Source organism: Scomber scombrus, chromosome 1, assembly GCF_963691925.1.
Source record: "Scomber scombrus chromosome 1, fScoSco1.1, whole genome shotgun sequence".
In the NCBI taxonomy this organism is placed as follows: Eukaryota; Metazoa; Chordata; class Actinopteri; order Scombriformes; family Scombridae; genus Scomber; species Scomber scombrus.
Window position 1 is genome coordinate 37,504,143 of NC_084970.1, and position 17,934 is coordinate 37,522,076.

Genomic DNA, 17,934 nt, shown 5'->3' on the forward strand with positions numbered 1-17,934 from the left:
GCTTTTAAAAAAACCTTTTATCTTCATTCTTTATTTCCAGTTAATATTTTGACCTTAACCCTCCTGTTGTCCTCAGGTCAAGGAAGGACAGGAAGGAAGGAAACGAATAAGGAGGGAATGAAGGGAGGAAGGAAGGAAGAAAGGAAAGAAAGGAGTAAGGAGGGAGGGAAGAAGGAAAGCAGGAAGGAAGGAAAGGAGTAAGGAGGGAGGGAGGAAAAGAGGAAGGAAGTAAGGAGAGAAGGGAGGAAGGAAGGAAAGGAGTAAGGAGGGAGGAAAGGAAGTAAGGAGAGAAGGAAGGAAAGAAGTATGGAAGTAGGACAGAGCAAAGAAAGAGGGAAGGAGGGGTAGAACGAAGGAAAAATTAAAGAAAGGGAGGAAGGAAGGAAGGAAGGAGAGAAGGAACAGTCAAAAGAGACGGGGTCAATTTGACACGGGAGGACAACAGGAGGGTTAAATCGCTGTTAAATTACTGTCAGTGAAACTCAACACTTCCTGCTGATGTTTCACATTAAAAGCCTCGAACACGGCTGTCAAACATACGGACCACAGGACAGAAAATAAAAGAGAAAATAATTCTTGTTTTTCAATAAAATGTGCAGCTGTTCGTTTATTTTCACTTTTCATTCACTCAAAGCTTCTGATCCTCCAGGTTGAGATCATTCAATCAACAGGGACACATTTAATCAGCGTCTCTTAGCAGGATAATATATAGTTTATTATAGTAGAGTTATAATATGTATCATATATATTATTCATAGGCTATTTTACTGGTCCAGCTCACTTGAGATCAAACTGAGCTGCTACTGAACTAAAATGAGTTTGACAGCCCTGGCCTATCAGGAAAGGCTGCTCTGTGTCATTAAAGGCTTTTAAATGTGAAACAAACTCAATGAAAATTGATGCAGCAGAATCAGAAATTCCTGTATAAATATTATTTTTAATTTAGTACAAACAGCAGCAGCCTTCACAGAAGTCTGCAAACTACTCAAACTACTGTATCTGTCATGTTTACTTTCTCTCTCAGCTGATGTGACGTATCTTCACTGCACAGACGATTGTGGGTCCGAATATCCAGAAAAGCAAACTGGGCCCTGATGCAGCATGATGTCATAGACACACTTTGTATTAGGAGATAATACATCTTTATCTGGCATGTTAAATAATATGGTATTATGAGTGTTGGAGTCTTTTTTTATTCCACACATTCTTCTTCCTCGTCAAAATCTGGTGCCTACATTACCCACAATGCACCTGTACATCATGGTGTGTGATGCTAGTAGCTGCTAATGTAGCCTGCAGCAGAGATGAGGAGATAACTTCTCTAACTGCACCTCCAGATTCGTTTTACTTCACACATTTTTCTCGTCTTCAAGACAAAATGACTGCAGTTCATCTTTAAATAAAGCTTCAGACACAAGTTCTCTTCCTCTTCCTCACTTTGCTGAGGTGTCAGAGACGCTGAATGCCTACCAGCTGTGAGGTTGACCTCTGACCTCCAGGACGGGGCAGTCACATGACCGGCGGAGGCTGCGGTCGGTATCTGGAGGGCGATCTGAGTCGACAGAAGACGCACTGAGTCAGCAGCTCTGAGGTCTGAAGTCTGGACACAGGAAACGGTTTCCCACACTCCTCACACTGCACACAGTAAAGGTACAATCAATCAATCAATCAACAGTCAATCAATCAATCAAACTTTATTCAGGACACAGTGAAGGTCCATAGTAAAAAAAACAGACAGACATACAATAGATACATAAATATAATACATACAAAGGTCCACAATAGGTAAAAAGTTCATTTATACACATTTAGATTTGAACGTCAATGGTTCCACAGTCTGGACGAGAACCTGAGTGCACTCACTGCAAAGTTCACCAGTGTTGCAATAAGGCTGTTCAGGGACTCAGACATCAATCTGTACATGAGGCACAGCAGGACAGGTGGATACACTAATACTAACAAACAGTTGACTTGCACTACTTCATCGTGGCACCTTAAGTAACAGCCTCATCCCATCATCATATGCTACATTCAGTTTCAGCATACTGCTTTTTTTTTTTCATCAAACACACAAAAACAAACAAAAGATGGACTCTTTCTTTTCTTTTCTTTTCTTTTCTTTTCTTTTCTGACTCGGACCTTCAGAATGTGGACTCCTGTTCCTTCAGTCCTCCTCTTCTCCATCACCCCTGGGATCTCCTCCATGTTCTCAATGTTCCACAATCTGACCGTCCCGTCCTGCAGAGACACAGCGGACCCTCAACTCTCAGCTCTCACTTATGAAACACAAATACACACACACACACACACACACACACACACACACACACACACAGATCTGCAGATTCATGTTTGTATCTACATGTGTGAACTTCATCAGTGGATTTCAGATGATCACTGGTTGGTTCGCATCAGTTTAAATCAGCTTGAGTTTAAAGTGACATCATTCAAACTGATGATGAAACGTTACCTTCGAGGCGGAGCACAACAACTTCCTGTCAGCGCTGATTGACACGTCTGTCACCCAATCAGTGTGACCCTGAGAGGAAGGAAGAGGAAACAACATGAGTTTCAGAGAAGATTTGAAAGACACAGTGAACACATCGTAACCAGCTTCATCAGACTTTTTCTCTTTTATCATAACAATCTTCAGTCATAATAATAATAATAATGAAGATTTATGAAATTTGGTTTCATTTTAAAATCTACTGACTAACCATTGTCCTGATTGTACAACACATTATGATGTGCCTATTGTGTTTACATTGTTCTGATGGTAGAACAAGATAATGTTTTGTATATAATCTGAAAACTTCTCCTGCTCTGAGCTCATTCTTGCCATCTCACACTTGAAACAGCAAAGAGTCCGTCTGCAGGCGACAGAATAAACTCTCAGAAAGACAACGAACGACTTTGTGCTTGTTAATACAAAATTGCCAGAACACTTCTTTATTGATTCACTGTAATATGTTTTCTGTGTTTTTGTTTACGAGACAAAAGTGAATAAAAAAACAGTTGAATCACCTTCAGGATGAGAGACTGGCAGAGAGTGGACATATCCCAGAGTGCAACAGTCCTGTCATAGGAGCCGGACACCAGGAGGTTCGCTGAGGAGACGACGGAGAAGGACGTGAAGACGAAGGAGAAGAAGAAGAAGAAGGACGTGAAGGAGAAGCAGAAGAGGAAAAAGAAGAAGAAGAAGAAGAAGAAGAAGAAGAAGGAGAAGAAGAAGAAGAAGAAGAAGAAGAAGAAGAAGAGGACTCACCATCAGTAGAGAAGCAGCAGGAGCTCACGCTGCCTTCGTGTCCTCTCTGCAGCGTCGTCCCACCGTGAGACCGAAACGCTCCCGTCTGCAGGTCCCACAGCTTCAACGTCTTATCCCACGAGGCCGTGCACAGGAAGCGGCCGTCGTTGGTGAAGCAGCAGTCAGAGACAACGTTGCCGTGGTTACTGAGAGAGAGACAGATAAATACTTTATTTAAATCAGAAGGAAATGAAGATGCTGCAGCAGTCACATGACAGGAAAAATCATAATAAAATCAAAATATAAAAAAAGGCAAATAATATCCTTAATAAAACCGATTGTTGTGAATAATGCTGGATAATAAAAAGGTGATGATGACAGAGAGCTTGTTTCATTTCAAATATATGTTGTTATTTTTATTTGATATTTGTGAGAAACTTTGAGACTGTTTTGAAAAGGGCCAAATAAATAAAGTTGATTATTGTTATTTGAAGTGTTCTTATAAGCAGTCAAAGCAGAATCAGGAGGTAAAGTAATAACTGAGTGTGAGGCGACCTGTCGATGGTCACGGTGGTTTTGAAGGTGAGCAGGTCCAACAGTTTAACGCTGCGGTCTGCCGACGCCGTGACGACGCGCTGACTGTGAGGGTCGAAGCGGCACCGTGTGATGGTGGAGCGGTGCTGACCTGAGACAGAAAACAAACGCACCTTCACTGACTGACTGACTCCTGCAGAGATAAATCATCCTGACCGTCCGTCGTACCGCTGACGTGATGCAGCGTCTGACCGCTGGCGGCGTCGCTCACGTTCACGCCGTTCTGAGGATCTGAAGCACAAACGACCAGCCGGCCGTCAGCTGAGACGCTGCAGGAGGTCAACAGGCCGTTCTGCCTCGACGTCCACTACACAACAAACATCAATACATCTGGTTATCTATCAGGGCAAGAAACATACGATTATTCTCACTGTCAATGAATCTATCAATCAATACGTTTGATTAATGTATCAATCATTCAGTTCATGAAGTGTCAGAGAACAGTGAATGTTTTCAAATGTCTTTAAACTCAGTTTACTGATATAAAACTAAATCAAACTGGAGCAAATCACCTCAGATGATGATCGGAGTCTTACTGATTAAATGATCAATTATTATTATCGACTCATTAATTAATCAGCTCATTATTTCAGCTCCAGAGAAAATTAAATGAATCTAAATAGTTTGATAGTGTCAGTATGAAACCTAATGAACATTACTATCTTGGTTATCTGCAGATTAAGTCACCAGTTAACTAATATAATATAATATATATATCATTGTTAAAAGTACAATGTGGAGTTTTTGTGTGCTTCGGAGCGATGTTATTATGAGTAGGTCCTCATTCCCATAGTTCCATATTATTCACTGATCTGCAGGTAATTACTATAAATCTGTACAGCAACATGAAACACAGAATGAGAGAGGAAAGAAGTGAAGAAGAAGAAGAAGTGAGCACAGCTTGGTGTAAATAATGCAGAATTCAAAATGATCAAAAATCAACGTTTCATCATGTCTGTTAAACCTGAAGGATTCACACAATTAAAGACTTTTTCTTCTCGTACCAGAGTCTGTCCGGTCTCCACGTCCCAGCAAACCATCTGCTTATCCCAGGAGACCGTCAGTATCCTGGCACACACACACACACACACACACACACACACACACACACGTCTGTCAGGAGAATCTGAAGACATATTTGCTGCTACCTGAGAGACGTATTCTGATATAAACACACCGACTGTCCACTGATCATCTGAACTGATAAATGATCAATCAGACATAATCTCACCTGTTGCTGTTTGGGATCACAGCACACTCACTCACAGGTTTTTCATGAACTCCACTGAACAGCCTCCGCGGCCGGCAGCTCTCCACGTCCTGCACAGAGGTCAAAGGTCAACAGACATCAGGTTACTGTCTCAGAGTCAAACACTCTGAGCTGATTTTCAATTTACTGCACAAACAGATCCAAAACATTATTATGAATATTTTAAACATCTTAACTTTAGAGGCACTGACAGTATTAAACATCCTTTCATCTCATCCTATCTGTGTTACTGTGATGCTCTTTTTACCGTCTGAATAAGATCAGATATAAGATCAGATATAAGATCAGATACGTATTTATTAGTCCCACAATGGGGACATTTGCATTATTACAGCAGCAAGTAGACAGTAAAATAGAAGTAAGTTATTTGAGTATTTTTACCTGGTACTAAAAGAAGTGACATCACACCAATCCTTGCTGACGTCACTGGTTACCTCTGAGTTTTAGAATTGATTTTAAGATTTTACTGCTTGTTTTTACAGCATTGAATGATCAGACTGCTAACTCATTATGAGCCTGATCGATACCTGAGATCATCCAGCAGGATCGTTGATAGTTGGGATGTGCATGGTCGACTAGTCAGTGGGTATAACCGAAGATTAATCGAATATTTGCTGCATGCCGACATTCACAGGGTCGAAATAGATAGTGTTAAAAAAATAATTTTCAATATTGACAACAAACAAGCTTTAACTGCACAAACTGCATTAATTTAAATGATAATCAGCCTTCATTTCTTTACTCAAACACATTAATTAAAATAATAAATCTTACAGGTTTATAGACCCCTTAAAATATAACAGCGGATTTTTTTTTCTATCCATCATAAACAACTGATAATTTCGTTTACCATCATGTTAGCAATGAGAGACATAACGTTAGATTTCTCTCTGAGACTAGTTTGGTGATTAGCATCAGGTCCGTCTCCCTTAGCAACCGTCACAGCAGACAGCCGCTTCTTGTCCATGTGAAGCCACCATAGCTCAACTCTGCTCCACATATTTCACATCTGACAACATTATCCTTTACTTTCTGGAAGCTTTTGTGTGTCTTCGTCTGCATCATGTTCCCTCCAGGCAGCTAGCTAGCAGGCTAACTTACTACCATCATGTTCCCTGCAGTCAGCTAGCTAGCAGGCTAACTTACTACCGAGGCAAAGTAGCCGAGGAGTAAACGTTCACTGTTAGACTGTTAGAGCTCCTCCTGGTGGCTGAAAGGGAGAACTGCTCTCAGTTAGCCGGTGGGTAAAACTGACAACAAACCGAATATTTGCTGCATGCCGACATTCACAAGAGTTAAAAAGATAATGTTTCTAAAAAATGTTTTAATATTGACAACAAACAAGCTTTAACTGCGCAAACTGCATTAATTTAAATGATAAACAAGCTTAATTTCTTTACTGGTTTACAGAAGCTTAGAGCTCCTCCTAGTGGCTGAAAGGGAGAACTGCTCTGCAGCAGCTGTTAATGACGCTGAATACTAAACTACACAGATCAATGACTCATTTAGGTTTTATAATGAAAAAAACAACTACAGCATAAAGGTCGACTTTAGACCCTGCAAATTATTATTAACTCATTCTGTTTAATGACACATGTTGATATTTGTTGTTATTTAATTATCATATATTGTCAAAATTTTTACTTTGAATATTTTACTTACATTATCTGTTTTAACTGTAAAGCACCTTGTCATGTTGTTTTGAAAGGTGCTATATAAATAAAGTTATTATTTAAATTAATTTATTATATAATAAATATTTAATTAATGTATTATTAATTCATTAGTTTTCTCACTCAGCAGAAGCTATCAGCTCGTAAGTTGTGATTATATTATTATTTTTAATTGTATGTTTTTATGTTTTTTGTTTTCAATTCTTACTGTTAAATGTTTTGTTTTTTATGTAAAGCACATTGAGTTGCCCCTATAATGAACTCTATAAATAAAGCTGCCTTGCCTCTTTACACAAATAAATATTATTATACAAAACAAGTCTCTTGCTGCTGTTATTCTGTTATAAATCTTAATTTGTTTTAGATTATAGTTGGAAATTTAAAAAATAAAATGTTGGGATCAGCCTTCAAACACTGGAGCTGGATCATAATCTCAGACTTGTGACCTGAAGGTTGCCGGTTTGATCCCCGGACCATCAGGACGTCTTTACCACCGCTGAGGTTCCCTTGAGCAAAGTAAAGCTCCTCTGAATAATAAAGTCAGTGTTAGTGGAGGAGGAGGAGGAGGAGGAGGAGGAGGAGGACAAGTTACCCAGAGGACGGCGGTGGTGTCTGAGGAGCAGCTGAGGAGGAAGCTGTCGTTGAAGCAGAGGCGAGCAGCGGTGACGGCTTCTCTGTGAGCTCGCAGCTGCTTCACTGGAACCTGATGAACACGTGATAAACTACACGCTAACATATCATATAATAACACATCATATAATAACACATCATATAATAACACATCATATAATAACATCATATAATAACACATCATATAATAACACATCATATAATAACACATCACATGTTAAACTCATACACACTGAAACCATCAGACAGTTGATCCACTGACAGGAAATGTATATATTAAAGTTTCAGCTGATTTATTGTTTGTTGGTTATTCAGTTACAGCTTCAGTCCTTTTAATTCAATAATATTATAATTATACATATTCATATTAGAAAGTACCATTTCCACTAAGTCTGGACAGTAGTGAAAAGTAAGTCTGAGGTTTTTGTACTTTTGAGGGGAATATTATACTTCATATGATTTATCAGTATCAGTCAGCTGATCATTAGAAGGTAAAGTTTTATGTTTAAATTTATATTAAACTGCGTCTCCATCACACACACACACTACAGAGCTATTTATATTGTTTTTTATGCTCTGTTTACAATATAACACGTCCTGCTCACTTCATGTTTTGGTCACTATTCTTTGAAAAACACATTTAAGGATCATTTTCAAACTGTTTATGTCATGTGTAAATTTATCAGATCGCCTAAACTCTTAAATATAAATATTATCATTAAAAATAAAATATAAGTCAGCTAAAGTAAATGTATGATAATGAGCGCATATCATCTCTACACATAAAGCAGTTTTGTTGTTTAATACTTAATGTTTGTTCCCAAAGAATAACTTTAACTTTATTTCACCAATAACACTTTATACATCTTTAAACCTGAGTTAACTTGAATAATATTCTTGTAATATAAGACTGCAAAGACTTCACAATGTTTAACACCTAATTTAACTCATAAGATTAGAAAAAAACAGATTAACATCGATAGTTAGAACACATTTTGTAGAAATATAATAAAATATTTATTCACTTTATATTCTCTGAGACAAATTATTTAACCATTTTGAGAAACTAATCCAACTAAACTCTAAATTAACAGAGTTGTATTTGGACATAATGTTAACAGGTTATATTTAAATGTCAAAATTGCTTTAACACAAGAAAACAATCTTAAACAGGCTCATCAACCTTGGTACTGATTACACAGTGTGACGTCAGTGTTACATGGTTTAAATAATGAGAATAAACCAACATTACATGAAGACGGATTTAAGCTCTTTAACATTTCCTTAATGTCATTGAACGCACCGCTGCTGTCACCTGTATTTTTTACCTGAGTCTTTTTACTCCACTCTGCTCCTCTCTGCTCCTCTTCCTCTTCTTCATCCTCTTCCTCTTCTCCTCCTGTCGGTTCATCCACTGATAAAGGATCGATGTTTTTTGCCGCCATTTGTCGAAACTTTTGGTTAAAAGTGTTTTGCGTTGTTAGCTCGGCCACGGTAGTTACCATGGCAACATGGCTGCGATGGTGCCTTCAGGGTCTGTAGTAAATAGTCCCGCACATTTATACTGTCATGATGATGTGAGTGACGTGTAGGCGGAGTAATACGATGTTTGATGTGTCTAGTTCCCGGTCTACCGGAGTGCATGTAATGCAGGCTACAAGTGTGTGTAATAAAGTAACACTCTTGGAGTTTAAGAAAAGCCTATGGATGTCCGTTATTTATGTCGAGTCACCCGGTCATTAAGAACTATAACAGGGTCGGTGGGACTTCAGAGACTTCATATCAAGCTATGCCCCACAATTACAAACTGTTATTGATACAGTACTGATATTTTTTCCTCCATGACTAAATCATCCTGGGGGTGAAAAAAAGACAAACACTCTCTCTTACTCTTACCCCCTCCTTAGCCTATCCACCCTCAATAACCCTCCCACCTTCCCCACTAATAATACAAAATAAGTAAAATTAAACACAAAAAAGTAGAAAAAACATGTAAGAAAATGAAAAGTTAAAAGACTGGGACAGCAGCAGACAGGAAGAGACTGGACAAACTGATAAAGAAGGCCTGCTCTGTCCTGAGATGCCTCCTCGACCTGGTGGAGGTGGTGGGAGAGAGGAGAATGATGGCCAAGCTGTTATCTCTAATGAACAATGACTCCGACCCCATGAAAGACACCCTGACAGACTGCTTCATCCAAAGTGTGTGAAGGAGCGATATCACAGCTCCTTCCTCCCTGCAGCTGTCAGACTTTAGAACCAGCACTGCTCCCAGTAAACATCACAACCTGGACAACTTGACAAACTGCACTTTAATGTTCGCTATTGTGCAATATTAGTATTTTAGGTGTACTACTGTTTTCAGTTCACTTCAAATCTGTGCAATAACAATGTCAAACTCAGGTATATTATCAGTCAACACCAATATTACTCTTGCACATAATGTTATGATCATTTATTATATTTTTACTGCTTCTGTACTTATTATTTATTCTTCTTTATTCTTTTTTTTATGCTCTTCTACTTTACTGTACACTTGCTACTGTAATAATGCAGTAGCATAATGGACATATAAAGGAATATAGATAGAATGCAAATTTAAGACACTTTGCATGGCTTCTCTTTTCAGACCAGGAGCTATCCAGTTTGTCATCTCACTGCCAGAATCTGGAAAAGAAAAGAAAAAAAACCAGGTGTTTGCAGCAACTTTAAAAGGACAGTATGCTGAAATCTACAGACATTTTAACATTATTGGTAACAAGAATATACACAATGTAGGCTGTGGTTTCCTGGTTGCAGCAGTTTTTTTACTTTCACTTCCTCTTCCTTGTGACGCAGTTATTTTCTCCTTGTGAAGTTTGGTAAGTTTTCATTTCATTTATTTTACAGTAAAAAGTATAAAAAGCAGAAAGTGAAGCTGCTGTTAGTGTTGAGAAGAGCTCAGCTCTCTGCTAACAGGATCATCAGGTGTTCTAACAACAGTACAGCTGGTTAGTACTGTGTTAACATGTTTGATGCTGCAGCTTCATGCTCAGCTCTGTTTGGATTGAGTGTGTGTGCTTTAGTTTGTTAGTTTTCATGATGAAAGTGTGTTGTGTAAAAATTGTTTAATGTGAAAAAGGTGTTGGTGGTCTCTTAGAACTGCAACAGACTTTGTTACAAACCTATAGAGTATTTTAAATGTTCATATTGAAATTATCCGTTTGGAGTCAGATCCAACATGGAGGATGTTTCTAACACTGCTGTCTAATTTCTGATCCAGTTACTAAGTGTGTGTGTGAGATCAGTGTTCAAGCTTCAGTTTCAGAAAGATGGATCAGTGAAAACTCTGAGTTGGTTAATCCTCAGATAAGGGAAACTCTGGGTTTTCAGGTTCACAGAACCAGTTAATTTTAACACTAACATTCTTTATTTCCTGCAAAATGAAAAATGCTTTAATTCTATAATATATGTAAATATTTGAATAATCACAGTTTGTTGTCTGCTTTCACAAATGGCCCCTAACGAGCGACAAAACTGACACTGTTGAGTTTGAGATTTCCACAGTCCAGTACATAATTACATTTGGACATATGAGCACAACTGCAAACAACATCTTGCCATGCTCCACTGTGCTTTGGTGGTCAGTGGAGGGGTCAGTTTTCTTCCTGTTGACTAGAGTGAAAATTAACAATTTAACTAACCTCAGCCTCACACTCACCATTCTGTAATTCTGTGTGTTTGATCTAAAGTTATTTCTAAGTCTGCTTGGTCCAACATATCCAAAATAACTTTCCACCAACTTACCATCAATTTTGGAAATGATGAATGAGTGGACAGTGCTTCATAAACCTCATAGTGTTCATGGTGTTCTGGCTGCTGCTGCATTGGGCTTTTTCTAGAAAATATGCTAATGTTTTTAATTCTACTGGAGTGAAATATGACGCTTTGTTTATTTCTATCAGGTTCAACCTATTCATCGTTAATTGAACTAACTCTGATCAGCTGATCTGGAACCAAAAAAGTTTCCTGTCTCGTGATTAATCAACTCAGAGTTTTGGGTTAGACTCTGTGTTTATTAAGTCTGCTCAATGTGACACATTCAGAGACACAAACACAACATTTCATTAGAGTCACAGTAGAATTAGAGAAGTGAATTGAAGCTGTTTCAGTTTGTGAGGTCCAGTGAGCTCAGACTGCTGCAGTGTCATCCAACAGTCCTGCAGTAAATCCTCCTTTCATGAAGCTTTAATGTTCAATGCTTTGTGTTCAAACTGTTTCAGACACGTGTTGATTCAACTTATTAATTTTGGAGTCGGTAGTTTGTGCTGCTGTTGAATGATATTACGTTATACTGAGAGGTGTATTTAGTCCATTTCTATTGATTAGGGTTTGACTAAATATTAGAAGCAGCTGATGTTCAAACCATCATAGAACAGTTTAGTGTCAATGATGCAGGAACCTGGTCACCTGTTCCACCTCAGCTCCTTTCATGCAGACATACTCATGTGTTTTCACCTCCTGTCTCCTAAAATCTAAATTAGTCTGAATCTCATCACAGGTAAGTTTTCATTTATTACAGAGAAAAAAGTTGTCATGCTGCCACACTGACCGGGTCAAAAACAGTTTTCCCTCCTCTTCACACACACCTGGCTTCAACATTGATGTTGAGCAGCAGTCTGTCAGATGTTTGGATTTTCTCTCCATATGAAATCTCCTGGCTGTTTGTAATGGATGATAGTGATGTCATTCCTCCAGCTGTCAGTAGAGGGCAGATTTGATGTTTGTAGACTTTGAGAGTGAAGTGATGATGAAGTGACAGCAGCCTCACATCAGATGGACTGATGAAGATAATCAGCAGCATCTTCTCTCTGTGTTTCCTCCACAGCTGAAGCTCCAAAGTCTCTGTGACTGGATGTGAACTGAGCAGCTGAACATTTTCCATGTTGTAGTGAGTGAGTGCAGCTCTCCCAGCTCAGAGGTGAGATGAGGATCTCTAACTGTCCATCACTGTTCTCCACTCACATCACTCCACCATCATTATTCACACTCACTGTCACATCTGACACTCAACTACTGAATAATAAGTCACAATAACTCAGAATGAACTACTAACTTTGTGAGTTAACAAAGAGCTCAACCACTGATTAGTCAACTAATCAACTAAGATGAGACAGCATCTTTCATCAGATGACATTTTGATGAACAGGAGAACATTTCTCATCCACTGTCTTCTTACTGATTTTCATTCTGCTTCTAAAACTTCAGCTGCTGACAGTCTGCTCAAAATTCATCTTTTTAAACTCTTTGATTTGTTAATTGTTTGTTTGTATCAGGATGCAGCAGCAGAGAGCAGACACTCCTACACCCAGCTGTGTGTCCATGAAGAGTGACTGGTCTATTGATCGTCTTATTGACATTAAAGATGGAAAACCTGCTGATGGAAGGTAAGAATTTAAAAGTGAAGTTTGTTATTATCTGACTCTCCTGAGAAGAGGAATCAATATATAGTATATACTGTATATAGGACCAAAGAGAGTACAGACAATACCTATGGAAGTTATAATAAATGAGGATTCTGTCGAAACTAGGAAATAGTTTGTGCTTAAAAAATGGGAGCAAGACTTGCTGATTTATTTTCCGGAAATCAGATTTCTTCACATTTTGATGATAATTTCCTGAGAGAAGCATGTGCTTTTAAAGAGGAACTGGAGATAAATATGGTTCAAGATGAGTATTCGTCTAATATAATTTTGAATTCTGATTTTTCTCTGGAGGAAATGAGAGCTGCCATATATAAGTCAAAGGTGAAGAAAGCTGTAGGTGTGGAAGAAATCCCTAATGAGATCCTAAAATCACTGTCACTTTTAAATGTGCTCTTTTTCTGTTCCCATTTTGCTTTAATTACAGTATTGTTCCCTCAGTTTGGTATAAATCTATTATTAAGCCCATCCCAAAATCATCAAAAAATGACCCAAGGGGTACCTTTAAATTACAGGGGAATCAGCCTTCTCAGTACTGTGTATAAATTATATTCTAGTATATTGAATGCTCGGCTGACCCAGTATAAGCTGTAGAATATTTAGATGATGCGCAAAATGGCTTTAGAAAAAATCGAGCTTGTATTGACCATTTTCATACTGTTTCAACTATCGTTAGAAGAAGACTTTCAGCAGGTAAATCAACATTTGTATGTTTCGTAGATTTCCAAAAAGCTTTTGATTGGATTCATAGAGATCTACTCGCTCTAAAACTTTTAAAAGCGGGGGTGAATGGTAGATTCTATAAAACACTTAAATCAATGTATAGTTGTTCTGTTGCCTGTATAGAGATAAATGAATACAGATTGGTTTAGTACTCCCTTTGGCGTTAAACAGGGTGATATTCTTTCTCCTAATCTATTTGCTATTTATGTTAATGATTTGGCCCACAACATCAAAGAATCAAATCTGGGTATACACATGGACAATATAACTCTTGGAATTTTGTTGTACGCAGATGATATTGCTCTCCTTGCTGAATCAGAGGATGATTTACAGAAAATGTTGAATCTTCTCATGACATGGTGTCACAGATGGAGATTATTAATAAATCAAAGTAAAACCCAGGTTATTCATTTTAGAAAAAAAGGCAATCCAAGAAGTAATACAAATATTACCTTTGGGGAAGTAAGATTGGAATATACATCTACATATAAATATTTAGGATTTACTTTTGATGAGTTTATGATGATTGAAGCAGGAATTAAGTTGTTAGCAAATTCAGCTGGGAGGGCATTAGGGTCTGTGGTCAGTAAGTTTAAGATATGTAAAACTCTTGGTTATTCTACCTATTCACAACTTTATGATGCTTCTGTCTCTCCCATATTAAATTATGCTTCAGGGGTCTGGGGATTTAAGGAATCTAAAACTGCAGATTCCATAGAGAACAGAGCCGCTCACTGCTTTTTAGGTGTTCATAAGTTTGCTCCAATTTTGGCTGTTCAAGGTGACACGGGCTGGGTTCCTGGTTCTATAAGGCGTAAATGTGAGATGATTAGATTATGGAATTGTTTACTTAATATGTCAGAAGACAGGGTATGGGTCGTTTCATTGGGTTTAAAGATGGACAACCTGCTGATGGAAGGTAAGAATTTAAAAGTGAAGTTTGTTATTATCAGACTCTCCTGAGAAGAGGAATCAATATATAGTTTCAGCAGTGACATCACAGTGTACAAGTGAAAAGGTGTGTTACATTTCAGTGTTTGTTGTCTTGTCTGTTCTTTCATGCAGCACAATCCATCTCATTAAAACTGCAAACAGTCCCTCACAAATGGAAGTAAACATACAGTCAATAGTACTGTCCCTCAGCCTAGAGTTGGATGTCTCGAGACCACTTTTACGTGGTCTCGGTCTTGTCACAGTCTCGACCGTCTTTGGTCTTGGTCTTGTCTTGGTCTCGGATCCCTCGGTCTTGTCTTGGTCTCATTGTCTTGGTCTTGCGGTCTCAGGTCGACATAGTGGTCGGGAGATTTGCAACAAATAATGTCCATAATACAAAACATAACATTCGATAATGCAACATTAAATTATTTCGCCTTTCACGCCTTTCAAATGCAACCAATCAATGACATACATGTATTTTGTTGTGATTAAGAAACTGGCGCTCATCCAATCAAAAGACGCAAGTGTAGCCAGCGCGAAACGTTAGGTTTACGTCGTAGCTGTCAGTCTCAGTCAGACCTAGTAATAATAATGTCAGCGAATTCCGCCATCATTAAATTTGCATTCACGGAACATAAAGAAATTTGCAGTCCAGGGGCAAGAAAGAAGCATTCTGCATTGTTCTGTCTGTAGTTGAAATAATACCTTCTTAAATTGAATTTAAACTGGGACTGAACCTCTTACCCCAGTATGCTGCTCTTATTCAATTGATGCAAGTTATGGTGTAACACTAGCTCACTAGCTGTTTTTGTCTTTTTTTTTTGGTCTCGGTCTTGGTCTCGTCTCGACTTTGTCTTGGCCTTGGTCTCGTCTTGGTCTCAGTCTTGATACCCTCTGGTCTTGGTAGTGTCTTGGTCTCGGTTTAGGCGGTCTTGACTACAAGTCTACCTCAGCCACAGGAAACACTCATTAAAGACAAATCAAAGAAAGAAAGAAAATAAGATACAATGCATGTTATGTAAACATGTTTCCTTTTCATATCAGTGTTTACTGAGTCATAATTAATAGAAAAACCTTTGGTAAAGAGACAATGAATGTTTTCTCAGGCCACATTAAAATCAAATCAGAACACAGGAAACAAAGTGAAAAGGTGTGTTACATTTCAGTGTTTGTTGTCTTGTCTGTTCTTTCATGCAGCACAATCCATCTCATTAAAACTGCAAACAGTCCCTCACAAATGGAACTAAACATACAGTCAATAGTACTGTCCCTCAGCCACAGGAAACACTTTGATTGTCAAAGGCTGTCTGTCATGTTTGACTTCACCCCTGCTGCTGTTGATAAGCTCCGCCCATGGCTCTGCCTCCAAGCTGTGATTGGACAGCTGATTATTGTTCAGTTTAACAGGAACATCTTCATCTCAAAAGGACTCATCTTCCTCTCTCACAGAGCTTCTTCTTCAGTGTTGGCAGGTGTTTGCTGCCCTCTGCAGGACAACACTGACATGTAACACACCTCCATGATTTGTTTTCTGTGGTCTTTCTAAAAATTATTTTTCTTTATTTATTTCATCTTATTCAGTTTAACAGACAATACATTGATATAATTACAATATTAATCCACCTGACCTCGACCCATTTTAGCTCCCCCTTATGTACCGGCTCCATCAGGGAAGGTTTATACCAGTTTAATTTCACACCCTTTTGTTCCTTTCTTATTCTTCTCCACTCTCCTATCTGGTAAATAAACACAAATTAAATGATGGCATTTAAATCAGGATTCGTATACAACAGAGAAATGAACAGGAGATTATATTGTGATTTACAGGAAATCATACTTAGTTTTACAGAGTAAAAGCTGCTTGATGTTGTGTTCATCCATCTGAAGGTGAACTGGGATGTTTATATTTCCATTTAGTTATTGAGGTTAACACAGATTGTTACTGAGCCATAGAACTCCTGTTGAACATCCTCACTTCCTTCTTCTTCTGTTGACTCATGACCAAGTCGCTGCCATCCTCTTTTCATCACTGGAGGAGTTTAAACTCATCAGTCACTCTGTTCTGAAAGATTTCTGTTTAATTCTGGGATTTAAACTGATGATTAATCCTTCATTTCTTTGGTTTTAACTACATGTTCTTGTCACTGTTTTATTTTTCTTTATCAGGATGCAGCAGCAGAGAGCAGACTCTCCTGAACCCAGCTGTGTGTCCATGAAGAGTGACCGGTATATGGGTCTTCCTCTTGAGTTTAAAGATGGACAACCTGCTGATAGAAGGTAAGAATTTAAAACTGAAGTTTGTTATTATCTGACTCTCCTGAGAAGAGGAATCAATATATAGTTTCAGCAGTGACATCACAGTGTACACCTGTGCAACAGTCACATGTCAAAGAGTTCAGTGTTATAAGACACCAACATGGTCACTATATCAATATGTGTGTAACTTTGAAAACATCACATCAATAATCAGAGCAGCAGCTAACTTGGATGTGTCTGTCTTGAGCTAACTTCAAAGATGGACCCTGCTGAGCAAAGGTCAGAATATTGATCTCAGGATAATAATACAAATCATACTAATACTACTTCTACTACTACTAATAATAATAATGATAATAATAATAAAAAACAATAATAATAATAATAATAATAACAATAATAATAATAAAGTTAATTTAAGGAGTACTTTCCAAAATCCAAGTAACAAAGTGCTTAACAAGGCAGCAAAATACACATAATTTTTAAAAAGTGTCATTAAGGAGAACAAATAAAAACAATTTGATGAGTAAAAACCATTTCAATGTTGAAAAAAGCAATAATCAAACAAACATATTTAAAGGAGATAAAAGCAATTCAAAGAAAATTAAAACTCAAATAGAGTCAGGAAAAGCTCTCTGATAACGGTATATTTTAAAAAGAGACTTAAAAGAGATCACTGATTCAGCCGTCCCGATTTCCTCGAGGAGATCATTCCAGAGCCTCCAAGCTCTGACTGCAAACGCTCTGTTCTCTCTAGTTTTCAGCAGGGACTCTGGAACAGACAAAAGACCTCTGCCTGAGGATCTCAAAGTACTGGCACATATGGCACTAAAAGGTCAGAAAGCTGGGAGAGATACCTTGAAGAGCCTTAAAAGTAATCAGTAGGATCTTAAAATCATTTCTAAAGCATACTGGGAGCCAAAACAGGAGTGATGAGAATAATGTATATTTGGGTATGGGTAAGATATGTACATCTTTATATGGAATTTATGTAATACATGCAATTATATGTCCCCCAAAGGAACATAACAGCAGTGCAGGAAATGCAGACTAAATCCATGTGAGGTGTATCAAATGGAACTGCATGTGTGACTTGGTGTGGAGCTGTCCATGCTCTTCTGAAGTGTTGATTCCTCTTTCTGGTTTTGT

The 17,934-nt window shown here is 38.1% G+C and overlaps 1 protein-coding gene across 1 annotated transcript; it reads right to left on the reverse strand.

Moving 5' to 3' along the window:
* Nucleotides 1-1,509: 1,509 nt before the first annotated feature.
* Nucleotides 1,510-14,854, reverse strand: LOC133998909 (WD repeat-containing protein 88-like). Its single transcript, XM_062437988.1, has 11 exons — nt 14,769-14,854; nt 7,374-7,503; nt 5,070-5,158; nt 4,843-4,906; nt 4,007-4,145; nt 3,800-3,929; nt 3,266-3,450; nt 3,025-3,107; nt 2,471-2,539; nt 2,140-2,238; nt 1,510-1,635 (listed from the first exon to the last, which is right to left on the reverse strand). The coding sequence occupies exons 1-11, from the start codon at nt 14,852-14,854 to the stop codon at nt 1,510-1,512; spliced, it is 1,200 nt and encodes a 399-aa protein (XP_062293972.1).
* Nucleotides 14,855-17,934: the final 3,080 nt, after the last annotated feature.